The following is a 20,870-nucleotide window of genomic DNA, read 5'->3' as shown; positions in this document are numbered from 1 at the left end:
TGACACTTATACCGTTATACTTATTTTATGTGTCTGACATAAAAATTCACTTACTGTTTACACCTGCATGGATCTGACATAAAATGCTCGTATACTTCTCGTTGAAATAAAGTCTCGACACTTTATTCAATGGCAACATTTGGAATAAATATATGCGGTGTTTACATATGGTATTGTAACTTATTCGGACACTTATTTCGTATACTTCTCAAAAACGTTATGTCAGTTGTCAATATGGGAATGTTAAAAACGAAAGCAGCGAGTGTTATTATTTTCTATCTTTCTATAAGTCTTTTGGCAACAAAAAGGAGGAAAAAATGGTCTACATGGATGCGGGAATGGATTCATATTATCGTACCTAATACGAGTGCAGGTGTGGGCCAAAATGAATTAGGTAATACCATTTGAAGCGCATTTTTTCTTCACAGAGTGCATCAGAATTAATCGTATGTGCCGAGAACAAGCGATATTTTATTTTCGAACAAAATCCATAGAACACGGCACATCCGATTTATTTCTCATTGTCTATGATTTTTGACAGATCGCTACAGTACATTTATTAACGTAAACGTTGGGCATACATTCATGGTGTACCTATGATAATTGATTGTCCGTTGTTTTAGAAATATACATATGCAATTCACTAGGTACCTGTCAAACTACGAATAATGTGTCAGGTACTTGACATAAAAGTAGACGGTGGTCCAACTTCGGTGATATATCGCTCCAAGTTCGAACTTGTCGAATACGCGGTGCTTACATTTGCGTATATAAGTAGATTGAATAAGTGGCTGGTGAGAGTCGACACACGCAAAATAAGTGGCAGATACAAATATACTTACTGTTTACACTTAAGTGAATATGGTGTCATACATAAATATGACGATATTAGTGTCAAATGTAAACGTACCATAAGAAGTATTCTATAACGATAGTCTCCCAAACTTCTGAGTCTGCAATACAGAATAAATAAATGAGAATCCAAGACGTCGAGACTGGATATCTTACTCCCTAAACTTATGACCTATTATTATATTTATTCGATCCATAAACATAAATTCTCATACCACATATCTCACAACAACTTCATTTTAGTTATTCCACAATTAGTTTCAAAGTCGGCAACCTTTACTTTTACATTATATGTAAACAAAAACACCAAATCCGCCTCCGTTTCTCAGTTAAATATAATTAAACCGGACATTGATTGTTGAGTCGTTTATATTCATCAGTCACCATTTTCTATAGTTTATGTCGAACTTTAAACATGTTTTTTTTTTAATTTACTGACATTAAGAACATTTTATTTTCTCATTAAGTTTTCTAATTGTTTACTAATAATAATTAATATGTTTGCAAAAATTAAATATTCTATTTGCAGTCCAAGTGTGTTTTATGGTTTTTGTGATCATCTCTAAATGACTGAATATGGAGGTTAGGGATAGACTTTGAAACTAACAGCTGCAATTGGACATAGTTATGCAGAAAGTAGCCAGTCCACAAAAAATAAAAAAATGAGATATGATATAGATCAGATGCGAGAAGGTTTTCTCTACGTTCTGCTGAAAATAGCCAAGCCGCAAAAAAATTATTCTTGAAATAAAATACTATTAACAATTTTGCATTTCACATTTTTAATGTCATACTGTTGTTAAAGTGCCATTATCTCAGCTCGACATTATTGTGGACTAGCTACATTCTGCATAACTACATTCAATTATTGCATTAAAATACCTACTAGTAAAAAAGAATGTGTCTATTTTATGATGGCAGAATAGTACTTTTTATATATCCTGATATCCTTTAGAAACACTATTCACAGTATCAAAAAATAATATATGTATAACAGATATTTCATTTTTACAATGACTGTCTCCATCCTTTTTTTTAATTTATACATCGATGATTTTATTATGACAAATTTATTTTATAAAGAATGTTTTAATTTTTTAAATTCGTTAAAAGTTTGTGACACTTTCTTAACATCATCTCATAAACTTATTTATGTAATCATTAGTTATCCTATTGATGTGAATGCAGTTTTATTGTAATTATGTAGCACTTTTTTTAAATCTTGTAATGCACTTAATGTAGTAATTGTAAAAAAAAAACACATATTCTTTAAATTTTTGGGCCAGCAACAGTTTCGGTTGACATTCTGTTGATTTTGTATATAAATATTTACACATAAAATTAGAAACAATAGGCTTAGAATTAGTTGAAAATGTTAATGTTTAACTACATACTTAAGCGGTGAGGAAATGAATCAAAGTGAATGTTGATCATACGCGTATGAAAGAAATAAAAGATACATTCGTTAAGATTACGCGCACAAAGAATGTATTCCACTATCATTTTATATTGAAATAAGATACGCACATTAAAAAAAAAAACTGTAAAATAACATTTATTATAGACCAGAAACTATATCACTAATTCAACCAATCGATTCAGGATAATTGGTGTGGTGATTAAATTACTTTTTGCCTTAAAATCATTTAATATCATTATATAAATACTGACAAATTCTTTAAAATAGATTTTTAAAAACGTTAATAGTATGACAGATTAGTGAAATTCTCAGTGTTTATTACAAACCCAGAAAGCGAACTAAATTTAATATTAACAGGGTGCATTAATGAATTGCATCTTTCTAATTAAAAAATAGTTCTTTAATTAATATAAAATCATGAGATTCTGTTAATGTTCTGATGAGACATAGTAAGTATATTACGACCAAAGTTATATTCTTAAAAAAAAATGTTTTTTAAAAATCATTTACAAAATATTTCATAATTTAAGTGCAATCGTTCATTTTGAATTAACATTTGAAAGGCATAGATTTATATCTTGAAGTCAAAATTACAGAATATATCTTTTTACTTGATATTAAACCAATAATTTCCCAATTTAGAGCCTATGTACAATATTAATAATCGGTAATTATTTCTTCCGGCTAACGAAAACTGTATGAAAATTAATAAATTAGATGTGAGATAGTGAAATATTTTTTTTAAATACCCATGTAAGTGGGGAAAATAAATAATAATAATTATTGAAGTCTTTCCCATCGCGAAAGTAATTGATCTCGTTTTAGGGGATTCTATTGCAGATAATGAATATTCTGTTTTGACATTATGTGATTAAAATTATTTAGGCTAGATGAATAAACTATTTGTAATTTCTTTTTTATTTGACACTTTTAATTATTGATCGATTTAAAACGAGAGGGGGGCCGCATCGCTTCTCAAGCGGAGTCTTTTGAGATAGAACATAATCGTTTCTCCTGGCCGAACATTACATTGTATGTATTGATAATGATGTTGAAATAAAAAAATATATATATTTATGGAAAATTACACATTTTTTTCTTTCCCCTTATCCTATACCTACGCATACTGCATTCAAACCGCTAAAAAAGTATTGGTTGATTTAAAGAAAAGCAAATTTTACCATATGATTAAATGAATAAATACCAACCTACTTATTGTTAATGCATAATACTCCGTCCATTACTTCTAGGCATGCTCTGCATCTACAGCATCTATGGACCGCATGTCACTGTACGATATATCTACCTATTAAAGTAGGTACACAAGGAGGTGAATACTGTAGCACCTCGATTATCTGTAATCTGGATTATCATCGTCATTTATGGCACTACAGCACTTGGTGGGTCTGTGCCGACACTCTCGATTGCTTTGATTATGCATTTTTTAATGTCCCATTGCACATCCAGCCATCTCAATTTCGGTAATCTGGATTGTAGTAAACAAATACTTTCAAATGGCAAATTCCTAATGGTGTTATGCCATCATCAAGAAATATGGATGTAAACATTGTAAACAATGCCTTTGATGGCACAGGAAGAATAAAGAGAGGTGATTCCTCAGGTTTCTTGTGTAATAATAAATGGTGTCACACTTGCATATAAAAAAATACAGATACAGTTCACTAATTGTATTATAATATCTGAGTAGTCTGTAGACACGGCCAAATTTATGCTTGAAGATTGGGCTAGAAAAACAGAACTGTTTATTAAAACTCATTTCACAAAATGTTAATTATATTTTATAGTCCTTGCATTTTTGCTGTATCATATTGCACGTCTTCAACAACAAACATTTTGAAAAATGCATAGAAAATATATTATGATTTGTGTGTCATAACCTCTGAATACTATGGTGGCTTCTGAGATACAAATTGAAATATTAATAAATATTCTATAATAATGAAAATTCATCAGCAGTTGTTTCATCTGCCTCAAGATTTTTTCATAAATGTATTCAAATTAAAATTTTCCAACCTCAGGGCCTCTTATAGCCCCTTTATGGTTAATCTGGTCCAGTTGAGGGGTGTATAATCAGGAGGTAAAAAACACTGCAGTGGGGTGTAAAATCATTTCAGCAGTCTGACACAGACTAAGTCTTTCCAGTTTCATATTATGTTCATCATACAAAGGCATATAAACTCTATTTAGATTTTAGAGTTTATTAAAAGCCTTAAATGGAGATGGGCTGGACACATAGCTCGAAGAAGAGACAATCGTTGGACAAATCTAGAAAACGAAAAAAATAACGGTTTGAGCGGTTATATCGAAAATAAATCCTTCAGTGACTATTACTAGCAGACAAAAATAATGAAAAATCAATTTCTACAAGAAAATTGAAATTTAAATAACTATTTTGCAACAGAGATAGGTACTTGTCAATATTGAAAAATCTTGGAACCAAATAATGAATATATCCATTTATGAAATCTATCAGGTACCGTTGTTTATTTGTTTTTATTTAGTGGGTACCTCTTTTTAACTAATTTCATTAAATTCCTAAGACATTACCTATTAGTAACATTGTCTACGAGTAATGATCAGTGACGTCCCTAGGTAAAATGCCGCCCCTAGGCAGTGCCAAAATGCCGCCACATTTTTTTATACAGTACTTTTTATCATCCTTTCATGACTCAAATATCTAAAAATATGTTGTACATTACTAACAAGATACTTATAGTTATACCTACTACTAAATCTATTTTAAATGCCATCTCTGCTTCAATAGACAATATTTCGAGTCTATGGTTTCAGAGGGCACATTTAAAAATACACCTAACAACTTCCAAACTCGCTAGTGACTGGCAAACATATTTGGATAAATTTTAAATTAGGTATGCACGTGACATTGCTCTTCACCAAAAACGTGACATCCAACGACAACAGTAGTAAACTAGACATCGCGAACCCGAAAAAAAAATAAAGCCATGTGAAAACTTTTATAGTAGGTACCTTATTAACATATTTTGTTTCCAACCAGTGAGCTGTATTTTTTAATTGAAAGCTATTTCTGTTATTACTAAGTTTAGATAGCTTTCTATTTATACCTAATGATTCTCCTAGATATGCCGCCCTTTGGGTAACTGCCGCCCCCAAGCGACGCTCAATCTGCCTACCCCCACGGGACGTCACTGGTAATGATAAGTTAATGTGCTTACCTAAAGAATGTATTAATAGTAGGTAAGTATATGAGGTATTTACTACCGGTTTTTATAAACACTTTAAATAATATTCAAAATATTTAAAAAAAAAAAATGTTTTTATACCTAATCCTTCATTCAGGTAAAAGCTTCAAAGGCTTTTGCCTTCTTTTATTAAACTGCTATATAAACAAGAATTAAGTATTCGTTATTGGTCAGTGCGTATTTGGCATTGGTGAGTAAGCATAGTGCCCGAAGATGCCGAAAAGTGGGTCGCAACAAAATGACTCAAATGGAATAGTGCAAACATCAAATCAATTTCAATTAATCCTGTCGAATACCGCCCCCTACAACTACATAATAAAATTTCTGTTTGCCCACTATAACTTGACTGACTTACCTACTTAAGTTCACACATAGTTTTCTTAATAAGTGAGTGTGTTGTGATGAAGATGATGCACGGTGCATATTTTTGGAACGGCTCCCTTTCGATTCGACGCCCGAAAGCGCCGCGACGTCCGTATGCGTCGGCGGCAGGGTTGGCACAAGTCTCTTAAGTCTACATTTTAGACGTTGTTTTTTTACACTGGGTTCTTTCTCTGAATCATACACATATTATTGGAAAACACATCGTGCAAAATTCGCCACTTCGCAGTAAATATTAATTGAAGGAAATGATAAGTTTTCACTTTATATTTGTCTTTGGGTAAGTCTGTAAGCCGCGTGGCTTAAGCGTCGGCCTATAATGTCGTGGGTCCCAGGTACGAATCCTGAGTCTGACGAGTACACATATTGTTTTTTTTTTAATTTGTGTATGAGTCGGAGGTCGGAAAAAAAGTCAAAAGAAAAAAAAAATCAACATTTCATTTTAAATTCTACATATTATGTAAATTTTTATAGAGAACGTACCTAACTACATTTTTTTATTTTAACAGTAGGTACGCTTTAAAAATGTAAAACAACTCTTTGAAAAAAATCGCACTGTTTTATCACAACATAGGTAATAAATTTGATTTACGTGTTAACTTGATCTATATTCTTACATACACCATTTGTAACAACCTCAGAAACAAACAAATTAGATTTTTTGTACCGATTTGCATTTCGATTGGTGAGCTTTTTCGATTAAGCTATCGATACAATATTACTATTCATGCAGAAATATTCCATTTATTAATCTCGGATACATAGCTACACATACACCTTTATATTTTCGGTCAATATATAAATTGCTCGAGTTCGAATGTCGGGTTTGACAAATTCACATGTTGTTTGTCAATGTGTATTTGAAACCAGAGCATGGGCCTTATGGCCAATCGGTTGGGCAAGTGGCATTAATTTCTCGTAAAAAATCTATCAAAAAACTCGTTCGTGGGAAGCCGAGATACACACTAGTTTGTAGTAGCTATGAGAAGAAGGTTAATAGGTATATTTTGCACCTACTGTAAACTAATTACATTAGGTCAACTTACAATTCAGTCAATTACAGCATACGATCAAGCGCGATTATTTGGAGAGGGTAGGTTTGGTGGATTTAAACACTGCACACCACAAGTAAGTTATATTTGGGCTTATTATTACATACGATTACAAATTATGTCGCTATTGATTGTTATATTTAGGTCAACCAATTATTTAATTAGACCGTAATATCACAATGGTGACACTACATATCATACGTATTGAATGTTTTTGTTATAGCAAATCGCTGATAAATTAATCTGAAATAAGGTTTTTATTGAAAACGCCACTAGAACCAGCGAATGAATTATAATATAAAGCAATTTATGAACTCTATTTTACGAATAATACATAATAATTAACAAAAAATAAGTGTGTTAAATAAACTCCAGTGATTTTGTCACCCCTATATTTAGACGCCCGAAATCTATCTACGGTGCAGTGGACGCCTCATTTTGGCGTCGGCGCCGCGCCGCCTCACTTTCCCAAAAGTCCCGCGTCGCCGTGTGACGTATTAATGTGACAATGTATTTATTTACTAATATCGTAAATACGTAAATCAATTATCTACAGGAATTGATTCACTAAAAGAGAATATTTTTAATGGTTAAATAAAAGTTCAGGAGTGATTATTAACTAATTAAATATAAAGAAAAACAAGTGTAAAACTCAGTTTCATCAGTTTACTATGAAAATATTACTTAGGAATATTGGGTGATTTTTATGTTCCTATGCATATTGTGTCAATTGTATCAATTAATAAATAATCAGCCAAGTTCTTAAATTCAAAACATGGCTAATGTTAAAATTGCACTAAGAGTTCGACCTCTTCATGAAAAGTAAGTATTAAATAACATTTAACATTATTTAATTCAGTATGTAACCATAACCATATGTTTTGTTATATTATTAGTATATTATAGTAATATTAAAAATAAATGCAAAAATATATATTTATGCATAGGTACTTATTATTTATTGAAGAATTAATTTTAAAGAATTCTCTTAATTAATGAGCATTTTATCTTAACCATCTCAATGATAATCAAAAAAGCATTAATTTTTTATATACTTAAGTAATGTGAATTTACAGAAGGCGATTTCATATGTAAAAAAATCATTTCAAATTATTTATATACTAATAGGTGTATACTGTAGAATCTGGGTATTTTTTCTAGTAAATTGGTAATTTAATTTCAATAATTGTCGTAGTTAGATCGATATTATATGTATAAAAATGTTAATAATCTATATTTTAGTACGTAACTAGGTACCTAATAACATAAATTGCGAAATCGAAAACATTTTATTTAAATATCATCTTAAGTAGGTATTTCATTGTTTAGGTTTGTTTATTTCGTTAAAGAAGATAGACCTTTTTAATAAACTAGTGGTAAGAAAACTTTACTATACAACGAATAATAAAATTTTAATTCAACCTTGTGTCATAAACTTTATAGAAAATACCTATCAATATTAAAGATAATGTAAGTTACCTGTACATATTGAATTTCGCCGTAGCACAGTTCAGCGCGAGTTGTCTTACCGGAAAGTGATGGCCGAATAGCATTGGGATAAAAAAAATAACGCGTTGACGGTGGTTCATTGCAGATAGTAATGTCATTTTTTTTAGATGCAATAAGAATATTAATTTTATAGTAATTAGTATCAAATATCTGATAGTAACGCTGTCATTTTATTATAAGATATTAAATTTGATACATACGAGCACCTACCAGAATATTATAACTCGTACGATTTGATTGTATTTCTAATTTACATAATTAGAGATTTTCTTCTATTTGAAACTGTTCAGTGTCCACATTTTTTAAAAATAGTACCTACACTACCTACCCTAGATTACTTTTGTTTTTTCATTGATTCTTATTCTTTTTTACTTTCAATATATTCAGTAAATTATATTTAGGTAATTGCATGTTCATAGAGCTATTAACATAAAAATATATATATGATTCATAACAAACTCTTAATTTGTTAGTTTTTTTTTAAATTGTGTATTATTTAATAAGTATTCAAAAAAAGAAACCATTATCGGAATAAATACAAAAGTTGAATAAATTATACAAAAATAAAATAAGTAACTGATTCCAAGAAAATGACTGTGATAGTTAAAAAAAATTATGAATAGGAAATAAATTTGGTTACCTATATCACGACATTTTTAAAGGCACCTAATTTTAGTTTGTTTTCCTGGAAAAAATAGTAAACCAATACTAAGCCTTGTTCTCTTGTGTGGCATTTTTAATAGTTTTCCTCAAAGGAAGTGACAACATTTCGTCATTTTTTGAGTCAGAAACCAAATATTATGTGGGTGTTGTTTGTATACAAGCGAAACGCAGTGCACGTGCTTCCAAAATTTCTATAAATATCCTGAATCGGGTCGACTTTATTATACCCAGTTCACTCACTCTCTCTATAATAAAATTAACTACAAACGATTAACAAAATTAAGAGATCAATGCAAACACCATAAAAGCCTCCCGTATGGGCCACAACCTATTTACAAGATTAACCGATTTATCCATTTTCTAATGTTCACTGACCGCACCGCAGTGGGTAAAAGTGTTGAAAAAAAATGATATAACGAGACATAAATATTAATCTTTTAAATTTAGTAATTACATCCAATCACTATCCACTCTTCATTACGTACATAATCATATGTATTCTCACGATAAAACTTAGTATGTAGATATATAAGAAATTACAATTTTTCGTATTCAATGAAACGTATATCTATAGGTACCTACTTGTTATTTTGGCCCGCGATCACTGGTCTAGAATGATTCGGTGACGCCGCCTGGACGCCAGGACAATATAACGACGGACTTCTGGACGTCGCACAGACGAATAAAATGCGTAAAGAAATATCGACCGCGTTAAGTGCAATATTGAAATGTGAAAACGACAGTATATTATTAGATACTTTTTATTACACATATCACTGTCTACACGTGGGCTTAAGTTGTGACATATTGCACGTATTTCATTCAGCTGTAACGGTGCCAGACTGTCCGTCGTTCAGATGTCCGATAGCGCCAAATCACCATTATTTCCAAACAATAACAGTGACACAAAAATCATATGAATTTGCTGGACACTTTGATATTAAGTAAGTGGCGGCTTACACTTGAATATTGCCGACGTAAACAAAAAAAACAGAGTTTAAAAAATCCAGCAGATAAAATATAAATAAATATAAATATTTGTGTCCTCTGTGATCAACAAAATTATCCGTTATGATCAATTTGATGTACCTACCTATCTCTTTTTCAAACCGTAAACTTGTTCTCAAGATTTTTTATTTGGTATCGATATTACCTTCTTATAAAACATGATATGGTATTGTATAATTTATGAGTAGCGAAACGTGGCATAGAAACGTGAATGTGGGCAAAACGCAGAAAGACCACACAATAAACCAATGGGTAAGACAGAAAACAAGGGTAGGTACGCGATGTCGTAGACGTCGCTAAGCAGATGAAATAGCAATGGGCTAGACATGACGCAAGTGGAAAACCTCTGGACAAATGCCGTCATGCAGTGGTATCCAAGGGGCACTAAACGACCACAGGGACACCCTAAAATTCGCTGGACAGACAAACTCATGAAGTTCGGTGGATGTACTTGACATTGTCAGAAAGAAACCTTGGGCTTAATGTTGTATTCGAATATAATTTTTGTTCAACAGGCCAGGTTAAAATAATATTATGTTCTCATGTCATTATGAAATTATATTGCACGTTTTTAAACTTAAGTAATAATTAACTACTCTGTCATACTAAGACTTTACGGTGAATGGCAGAAAAGTCGACATGATTTCGATTCGGGTGGTGGAGTGGTAGGTAATTGATAATAGGTACCTAGTTAATTTTCCGCCAGATCCGACCAAACACGTTTATATGATAATGCATGGTCAAGGAATTTATTTTTAACTTATTGAAAGGGGCTCGAGATTACAATACGTTTCCTCGCCTCATCACAATCCTGAGGAAGCTTCATTTTGAATCGGATGGTCGCTAGGTCGGTTGAAAGATGACTGGTCCCTGCTTCGTTGCAAAAGCACAAATTTACAAAAAATCAAACTGCTGAAGTTAGATTTAATAAAAAGAACAACTAAAATCATAGGAAGTATATAGGAAGTATAAATTTTCTAAAATTATTGCTTATTTTACAGGGAACTGCAAGATGAGAAGTCTTCCAAAGTGGTGGTCGTGGCTGAAGATGATCATACAGTCGCAATTACAAATTTGAAAGTTTGTTATTTTTTTATAATATTATGTAGTAGCTATCTAGTTACCGTGCAAATACAATTAATAACCCACAAGTTGATTGGAGAACGCTTTATATTTTTTAGATCAAGACACATTGTACCTACAGTTCACAATATATTTTCTATACATTATCAATGTTAATTTTCCATAATTAAAATCAAGTGATTCGCCCCTGCAACGGACGAGGTCCAACCGCTTTCATTTGCTTTTATTTTATTTATGCATTTAAGAAAACAAAACATTGTGTACATAACAAATCAAAATTAGGCTTTTAGCATGAGTCTTCATATTTCGAAATATGGGACCAGGAACAATGTTTGTTACATACCTTATAGTTATAACTAATTTAGAAGATTTATAACTACCTATATATTTAAATAAAGCGTACTATATATTTATATTTTTGTCTGAGCTACAGCTACTTCTTGTTATATGGCCGTCAGAAGCCAAGCTCGGCCTAACTCCAAAGGATTCATTGGATGTAACATCTAACTACGTTCTCAGTTGGTTAACATGACTTTGAATCTATATTATTCGTAGAAGATAATGGCAAAATTAAAATAGGTTCTTAATTACATACTTACTAATTAATTACATACTTACTAATTAATTAATTACATACTTACTAATTAATTAATTACATACTTACTAATTAATTAATTACATACTTATTAATGCAAAATATTTACCCATTTGAAACAGGTTCCCGCCAGTAATGCAGGAGACAGCCGCGAAAGGGTGAAACGATTTTCATTCGATTTTTGTTTTGACTCATCGATTCCAGCGCGGGAAAACTCTGCCACACAGGAAATGGTTCGTAAATGATCGTTTTAATTATATTGCTATTAATTTAGCGTAGAAATAATGCTTGATCATATTTCACTAGTACCTATCAAAACAGAACAGTTATTTTAGTAATAAAATATTGAATTTTTGCAGTATTTCCTTTGTGTATAATAATTTAATATCAGCTCTGCTATTGAAACATTGTTATACTCTGTCCAGGTCTACGAAAAGCTCGGCGCAATCGTTCTGGAATCACTCGCTAGAGGTCAAGACGCGTGCGTTTTGGCGTACGGGCAAAGTTCTTCAGGCAAGACGCACACCATGCAGGGAACTGCTTCTCAGCCTGGACTCGCACCACGGCTTTGCGAGGCGCTTATGCTGCCATCTAATGGGGAAATTAGCGAAGCTACTGTAAGGTGGGAAATTCTTTACCTATGTATTAATTTGTATTCGATTCGTAATAATCACGCTGTGAAACTGAACTTTTAGCTTTCGGTGTAGGGCATCCAATTAACCGGGGTAAATAATACTAACTGGTTTTCATTATATTTAAGAACAAGTAACTTTTTAACCAATTTAAACAATCTAATTAAAAAAAAAAAAAAATAGGTACCTACATAGAGAGTTGGGTATTTCCCGAGAAAATCTCAATCTCGAGATTCGGGATTTCCCGAAATGATGAAATTTTGATTTCTCGAGATTCGGGATTTCCAGAAAAGAATTCTCGAGAATAGAAATCGGGAAATCAAAAAAAAAACCTGTAAAAATCCTAAAATTAGTGTAAAAACAGACAAATTTCAAAAAAATATGTTTTTTTATTTATGTAAGAAAACAAAACAAAATAGAAGTAGGAAAACAAAAATAATTCAAAACATTACTTATTAAAATAGAATTTCAAAAAACACAGACTGTCAATCGCTGCGTCTGACAATCGCGTACGCTTTTGACACACAAAATTCCCTGATGTTGCAAAAATTGCGCTCATTTTTAGTCGACACGTTGGCTTAATTGTGTAAAATAACCCAATCAGTCCTTGAACGTTTTGTGTTATCTGTCCACTTTTTTCATATTATAGAAAATCGTTTTTTAATTAATATTTGATAATAAAGAAATCCCGAATCCCGAGAAAAGATTCTCGAAATCCGGGATTTCCCCAAATGTTAAAAATTTCAATTCTCGACATTCGGGATGGAAAATCTAGAAAATTTCTCGAGAATTCCCGTCGGGAAAATCCCGAAACCCAACTCTACCTACATACAGCATCCATATACCTACGTAAAAATGACAATCGTTAAATTATTTATTACATTATTGCATGACAACTGGCCTAATTTTGCTACCAAATTTATTTGTTGAAAATGTATTTTGTTATAATATTTAATTGTGTCTTCCATTCAAATAATCAAATACCTACTGACTTTAGCCGATTAGCCGAGTAAAATTACCCGGTTTACGGTTATTCAAAAAACCCTAGGTTCCGCGGTTTGGAAGGTGTAATTTGGCGTAATGTTGAATACAACTGATTTGGCAATAAACGGTGTGTCTGAATATTCATTTTTACAACGTTGTTATTAGGTCGATTCTTATTTGTCCGGTGGTTGTTTATCCATTACAAATCTTGCACTCGATTTTTAACTAACTTCCCGACTAGCTAGACATTTGAAACTTTTAGAATACTTATATCAGAACACGATGCCAATGTAGTCTTTTAATACTTTTCGCCATCTTTAAGCAGAATTGAATTCATTTTCAGCTAATTCTGTTTTGTATGAAAAGTTATTTCGGAAGAAATCCGTAATCCATAGTGGATTGGATTACGGATTTCTTGGTTGCTAGAGGGGTCTGGGGTCCTAGCAACTAAATTATTAATATATACGTGCGTTACTATGGGAATCAATAATTATGAAATGTCAAAATGACATTTCAGTATTATTTCTATAAAGTAAAAAATTTTTTGAACGAGCCAAGTTTATATGATTCAATAGAAAATTTCAAAACGTTGTAAGTATATAAAAAGTTCTTTTTATCTTGTAATTATTTTGTATTGAAATTGTCAGCTCACAATATTAGTAAGTGACGTAGACGTATTCGTTACTTCGGTTTGAGAGTGGGTCTATTTTTTTCGGGTCCGCATCAGTTGAAGTAAGGCCTTATGGTGAAGAACTAACTTTCTAAAAATGCAGAACTTACTCACATGTCATTGGTAATGGCGATTGTAATAGCTCTGCTCAACAAAATCTAATTCAAAAATATAATTTTTATATGTATCAGAATCATTGTACGAGTTACCTACTATAATTATATTATTAGAAAATTATTATTGACTGATTTTATACATTTTGAATCAATGGTAACACCACGGAAGAGATATTAAATGAAAATATGACGCCAAATATAAATACAAGCGTCGTAATAATTTAGCGACGTCGCTTTTCATTGAAATAATCCTTACTGTGTTTTAGGTGAGGTGACCAAATACTTATTTTGATAAAAAAAAAATATTATAAAACTTGTTTATTTTGATTTATTAAAAGACTTTTTGCGTTGTCGGAAATACCGTAGAGTAAAACTGAAAATTTCAACTACACATGTATTAGAATTTTTTTTTTACACATGTATTAGAATATTAGATATAAATATTTATTTTATTGACAGCATTTATGTAATAATCTCCTGTGCGATTGTTTCTTAATTGGTATAGTTTATCGCAATTATTTCATTTTACTCACTCTACCTTTTTTCAATTTAAATTTTAATCTAATGCTTTTCCTTAAAATATAATTTTTCAGGGTTTTTAATTTACATCCAGTATGGTGAAGAGAGTTTTTTTTATAAAAATTTAGCCGGTCTATACCTGCTTGAGATTATTAGTAACGTTCCGGGGGGATAGGCAGATCATGCGTTACGTAGAGATGCCACATCATAAAGGCCGGCGAATGGAGGAACGAATACAAATATTAAAATTTATGACAGCAGTGGCGGTTTTACATAAAGCAGACAATACGGGCGCATTTCATTAAAAATAGTATCGACATCTTAGTTTAAAAAATGAACGAATAAGAATAAAAAAATCTGGTAACAGTTGTGTTGTTGTGTTGTAATTAACACCTACTGAAATACACCTTGTTAAGGAGGTTTGTCGCCTTGGAAAATTTTTCATGCCTCTAAACCTGTGAGCGCCACAAACCTCCACTTATCGACCACTGTTTGAGAGTAGGTTTCCTGGAAATGTTTTAATTGCTACTAGGTAGGTAATTCGTATGTCAATGTGCGGTTTTTGAAACTGATGGAGCTTTTCAGTGGACTGTAATTGAGGTAGATTCTGCATGTGGATGCTAGAGGAGGGTAGTTTAAACGGGACTCAAACCAGGCACCAACTAAGGTTTCACTTATGTCTAAGGATGAATGACGAGTTTATAATAGTTGGTAGACGTGACATTCACTCAAACCATAACAGATTTAGCGGTAACGAAGGTCGAATGATAACTTCTTTATGAGTCACCTTGTGTCGAGGCGATCGACGCCAAAAACTTATGCCGAAAATGATGTCTCGACGGGCAACAGGTAAGCAGGTATTTATTCCAATAATGTTGAATAATTACTGAATTATTAATAGCGTGCCTGGCATACAAAGGATGGCAGTGGGAGGTAGGTTAATACTTTATATAGGATTGGAGCCCCCATAATTGGCCCAAATAGAAAAATAAAGGAGGAGTGCATTTTTAAGTCTGCTAAGGGGGCGGTTTGCCTAGGGACGTCACAGGTGATTATACATCAATGATATAAGTGTCAGTCATTATGTGTAATTAATTTAAAAATATTTAATTACCGAAATTCGGTGCCATAAAAATATGGTCACATTATTTCCTACAACCCTCCGTCTATAAGTGCCGATGGATGTGTATTACACAAAAGAAAAGTGTTGGGAATCCAAACAAACGCACACTCTATCAATATCGTGTTTCATTACAACGTTTGTGTCTGTGATTGTTTTAAAATGGCCGCCCGAAAGCAGTTTCCCGCGTTTGCTATCGGCGAACAGTCGTGCCAACAGAAACTAAGAAAAGGCCACAATCACCAACACCATCGAAACAATAAAATATTTAATCCAACTTTTACAATCAAAGTGAGCTGAAGTTATGTTAAGTGTTTTTATGGCTATATAAAGCCACCAACTCCATGTTTTTTTTATAAATGAATATTTAGTGTTTTTAATTTAACTTGAAATCTATATATTGATTAGTTATTAAGTGTTAGCGCTTTCATGGGCATCTACTAATATAATATAAATTATTTATTAGACATTTGCTTGATTGACTTTAAAATCTGTAAAAAATACGTTAATACATTGGTATGAGCAATATCCCTAATCCTCGATCAATGGTTAAAAATAAATTAACGAATTAGTTATAGGTAAGGTATATACTTATTAATGTAAAATGTAAATTACATTGTTTTTAATTTATTTACTTTTAACCAAGACTTATTTAGGAACGTAGCATTTTTTTTAAATTAATGTACCTAGTAAATAGAAAAGTTATTTTAATAAAACGGTGAATGTGACTTGGAAATACCTCAAAACATATATTAGAAAAACGTAGAAAACGAAATTACTGGATCAAGTGAGATTCGACAACTCGCATTTGGTCCAAGATATAGAATTGTATTTTTCTGATGAAGATACATTTTTTCCATTGGTATACTACATTCCGAATATTGTATGTATATCTACATTTATTACACATTCTATAGCATCTTTTATATTGTAATAACACAACAAATTAATAATCATCGTCATGAGTTGATTTACTTCTCGATTAAGGCGATCCCACACCTCCTCCATCTCGCTCTTTCGTTAAAATAACTTAAAATATTTAATATATATGAAAAATATAGACGATTAATTATTGGTGTTTGCTTATAATGTCTTCATAACAATTCCGTGCGGTGATTTTTGTTTATATGGATGCTATTAAACAAGTTATTACATATTACCTATTTTTTGCTTTAAATGTGTTGACTGTCAATTATTGATGGAAAGACATTGTACCGAAAGGTTAGGTAAATTAATTCATTTATTTTTGAACAGATTTTTTACATTTTTTTCAGAATTGACGATATTGTCTTCAATAAATATTTTTTTTCATTAAAAAGTGCAAATAGCTACAATATTATATATTATTTTGTATCAGTTGAAATTGCTCTAATGAAGTGGAGAAAACCGGTCCTGGTTATTATAAAATTATTTAGTATATAGGTAAGTACCTACATACTGCATAATAATATATTTTTATTTGAGACATATTATTATCTACTTCGTTATTTCATATTTTTGTAATTAATTGATTGATGACTCGATCAAGCAGTATTTAATAGTATATTAAGTGGTATTGCGGAGTGATAGCTCTGCAATATTTTCAAAAAAAGTATAATAAAATATAATAATAATAACATAAAATCTTTAAAGATAGTTAAGTACACTTTACATAAAATTGCACGATAAATATGTACATCGTAATATAATAGGTACGTTACAGATTATTTGTGGGGGTGCTCTGCATTCATAGGATCTATGGACCGCACGCAACTGCTTCATAAGTAGTATAAGTATATAAGTTCTATAAGTAGTTAGTCACTTACCTACTGTACAGTAGTTGTACATATGCCCTTATCATTTTTTTTAATTCGCTCAACTCACGTGTCTATCTAATCCTGTCAATTTAATTTAATAGTGTGAAAAAAGTGATTCTTTTGTGTTTACTTACTAACTATATAGCATGTACCTAAGTCTTATAATAATTAATTGATGACAATAACATGTACTTATGTATATGTAACAGTATAGGTACGTCATAACAATATGTATAAATAACTGTGGTGAAGTGTGTTCAAATGGGGATGAATAAACACTCGGAACAACACTGTTTTCAAATAATTTACAGTGAACTTACCTACATGCCACATCTACAGGTAAGTTTGTTGAAGTTATGATTATTTTAAATTCAGCTATGGTTAAAGGGGGACATCCTCAGCGTAGGTGAAAATGGAGTTTTTATTGCATTTTCAAAGCATAATCCTGGACATTTCCTTAAACGTTGTAGATAATATATTTATATAATTTTGAAGCCTTATTATCTTTTATATTTATTTTAAACATTTGATGACTGCATAAAGTATTTTTATTACATAAAATAGTATTCTTTTAAACCTGTCGCTCTAATGTTTTAGAATATTGTCATATTTCAGTAAATAAATGTCCAGTGGTGTTAAGATTTTTTGCATTTATTAATTTTTAAACGCATTTATAAAACCATTTATAGAGCCATTTAGATACAACATTTAACGGTGAAGTGTGATACGGCAAACTGCACACGTACAAGTTTCCGGACACGATAATATTATATACCTATGTTTCTGAGGTGTTCCAAATTATATATAATATTAATGAAGTTTCTGTCGTTTAGGGAGATAATAAGTTAAGAACAATTAGATATTCTTCAACACTTTTGTAGCTACCATACCGAGGAAACAAACATTTGTGTTAATTGTATATTTTAAGTCAGCGACGTTGTAGCCCATTTCGGGATTTGAACCAATATTATAAAATTCCGTCACCACAGTTCGATTAGTTAGTGAATCAGTTTGTGATTGATATAACACTATTGTAATCAAGCCGTGATACAAAACTGCTAACTTTGATAGTATTGTTATTGCTCATACTTCGAATGTAATATAGTAAACTGTTTATAGAAACTGATGATATTTGCATATTAAATAAATATGGTAGTAATGTTAATGAAATATGCAATCGAAAATCTTAATTTATTGCGAACAGGTTACGGTATTGCCTTCGAAGATAATCAACAACTAGCACTACTATCGTAATTGACAATTTAGTGCCACGGCCTGAATATAGTCAGCCTTGCCCGAAATCCAACAGTTTTTGAATGTTACTATTAATTGAATATTATTACTAGTAACAAGCTACGAGAACGTATGTTTGTGAGACATAACCGCAAGTAGATAATATTGTGAAGTTTCTACAGATCTTTATTTTTTAACCACAAAATTTGACTGGAATATAAAAGAAAAAAAATCATTGGAAAGGCAATATGATCGAGTTAATAATAATACCTACAGAATTTTATATGAAACTATTTAATTGCATTTAAAATCATACCGACATTTGATTTCTTAATGAATATTTTCTCTTTTTTACTAATCTTTTAATTTAACTTCACTTGAATTAGGTACCTATAGGTTAGTACAGGGGGGGGCAAACTTTTTGGATGGAGGGCCAAATTCAAGAATTCAAAATGAGCGGCGGGCCGCAAGTAAAATACCGTTTTTAGATATACACTATTTATTATCACGAAAAATAAACATTACAAAAAAATTATGAGAAGAATGAAACTGTTATACATTTTTTAACATTTTTTTAAATTCAGGTGTTAATTTTGTAGTTGATATTATCAAAACTGTTTGTAAATGGGCATCGGAGATATTTGATCGCAAAGAATTTTTATTGAGGTTCATGATCGAAAACTTTTGTTCACATATATAGATTGATCCAAAAATAATGAACATTTTTCTTGCATAATCTTTAAGTTGGTCAAATTTGTCTGAATTAAGGGCATTGAAAAATTTGGAAATTTCTTCACGACGATGCAATTCTCTTAAATCGGTGTCACACTGCAGATCAGTAATATCAAGTTATAGCTCTGTCGGTACACTATCAATATCTATTGAAAATGGATCGCGTACTATTGCTAAACTTGTCTCAATTTTTCGGAAGTCACCAAATCTTATAGCATTACCATTGGCGGCTTAATCCGGAAAAACCTAGCAGGTCAATTTTGAATATATTATTTTAATTTGCCTTTTCGTTGTATACTGAAAAGACGTATTGCAAATTGACTTTTTATACATTATAGAATAAGTGCTAGAAATTGTTATAGGTCGGTACCTACTAACCCTTCAAAAAATGTCCGTTTTTCATAACGCCAACCCATCGTTAACCGAAATTGCACACAACGCATTATAATTTTTTGTAAATCAGGTCCACTTTTCTTTCTTTGCTTTTTGAAAAATCATCAATCACACGATTATAAAAATTGTCTATTTTTCCCACATATTTTTTTTCAATACTGAGCATTGCAAGAGCGGTCAGTCTATCCTGGCCCTATTGCGTAGAAAGGTTTTTATTCTTTTGAGAGTGGAAAAACATCTTTCACTTTCAACTGTTGTCATTGGTATGACGCAAATAAATTGGAGAACTTTGATCGACTCGGAAAATGTTTCGTTGAAATTATTGCTGAGTAAAAAATGTAGAAGAGAAACTGCACTAATAGCGCCATGCAAATCATCTCGTTGATAAAACACCAATAATTCATTTTTTAACTTGATTATGTTTATTTCTTCTAACAGTTTTACCAAATTTACTTGACGTGTGGGAAAATTATTTTTAAAATCAGTGTAATTTTCTTTATTGAACAAATCGGATATAATGAGATGATCGTTGGATGCAAATCGTGCTTCCATTTCCATTATAATTGTATCACAGACTTCAATTGCTACTGCGTGCGTACTAACTGCTTCACAAAAATGTTATAAATCACCAAAAACTCCTTATATATTATTAAAATAACCAAAGGCATTCGTCAAAACCTGTCAACGAATCCGAACCGCATACACAGTTGCGTCTTGAGACCAATTATCTAGTCAGTGTTATCATTCTGTTTCATTTAATTAGGTGAAAAAATCTTTTGTCTCACACTCGGGCATTGCCGATATTACAGTAATTCACGCACCGTTACAAGCTTCGATCTCGTATTTTGTGTTATATCAATCTCTGTCTTA

General features: G+C 31.5%; 1 protein-coding gene across 1 annotated transcript in view; it reads left to right on the top strand.

The window, feature by feature from the left end:
* Nucleotides 1–7,722: 7,722 nt before the first annotated feature.
* The window catches only part of LOC147071622 (uncharacterized), a 45,738-nt gene continuing 32,590 nt past the window's right edge, over nt 7,723–20,870 (top strand). Inside the window, exons 1-4 of the mRNA XM_085947988.1 lie at nt 7,723–7,769; nt 11,129–11,207; nt 11,928–12,038; nt 12,231–12,427. Of these exons, the coding sequence (XP_085804114.1) occupies nt 7,723–7,769; nt 11,129–11,207; nt 11,928–12,038; nt 12,231–12,427 (434 nt within the window). The remainder of the gene's footprint in view (nt 7,770–11,128; nt 11,208–11,927; nt 12,039–12,230; nt 12,428–20,870) is intronic.

This window comes from Rhyacophila brunnea, unplaced genomic scaffold (genome assembly GCF_057557595.1).
Source record: "Rhyacophila brunnea isolate RB1 unplaced genomic scaffold, BYU_Rbru_1.0 scaffold_20, whole genome shotgun sequence".
NCBI lineage: Eukaryota > Metazoa > Arthropoda > Insecta > Trichoptera > Rhyacophilidae > Rhyacophila > Rhyacophila brunnea.
This window is presented reverse-complemented; position numbering and strand designations above follow the sequence as displayed.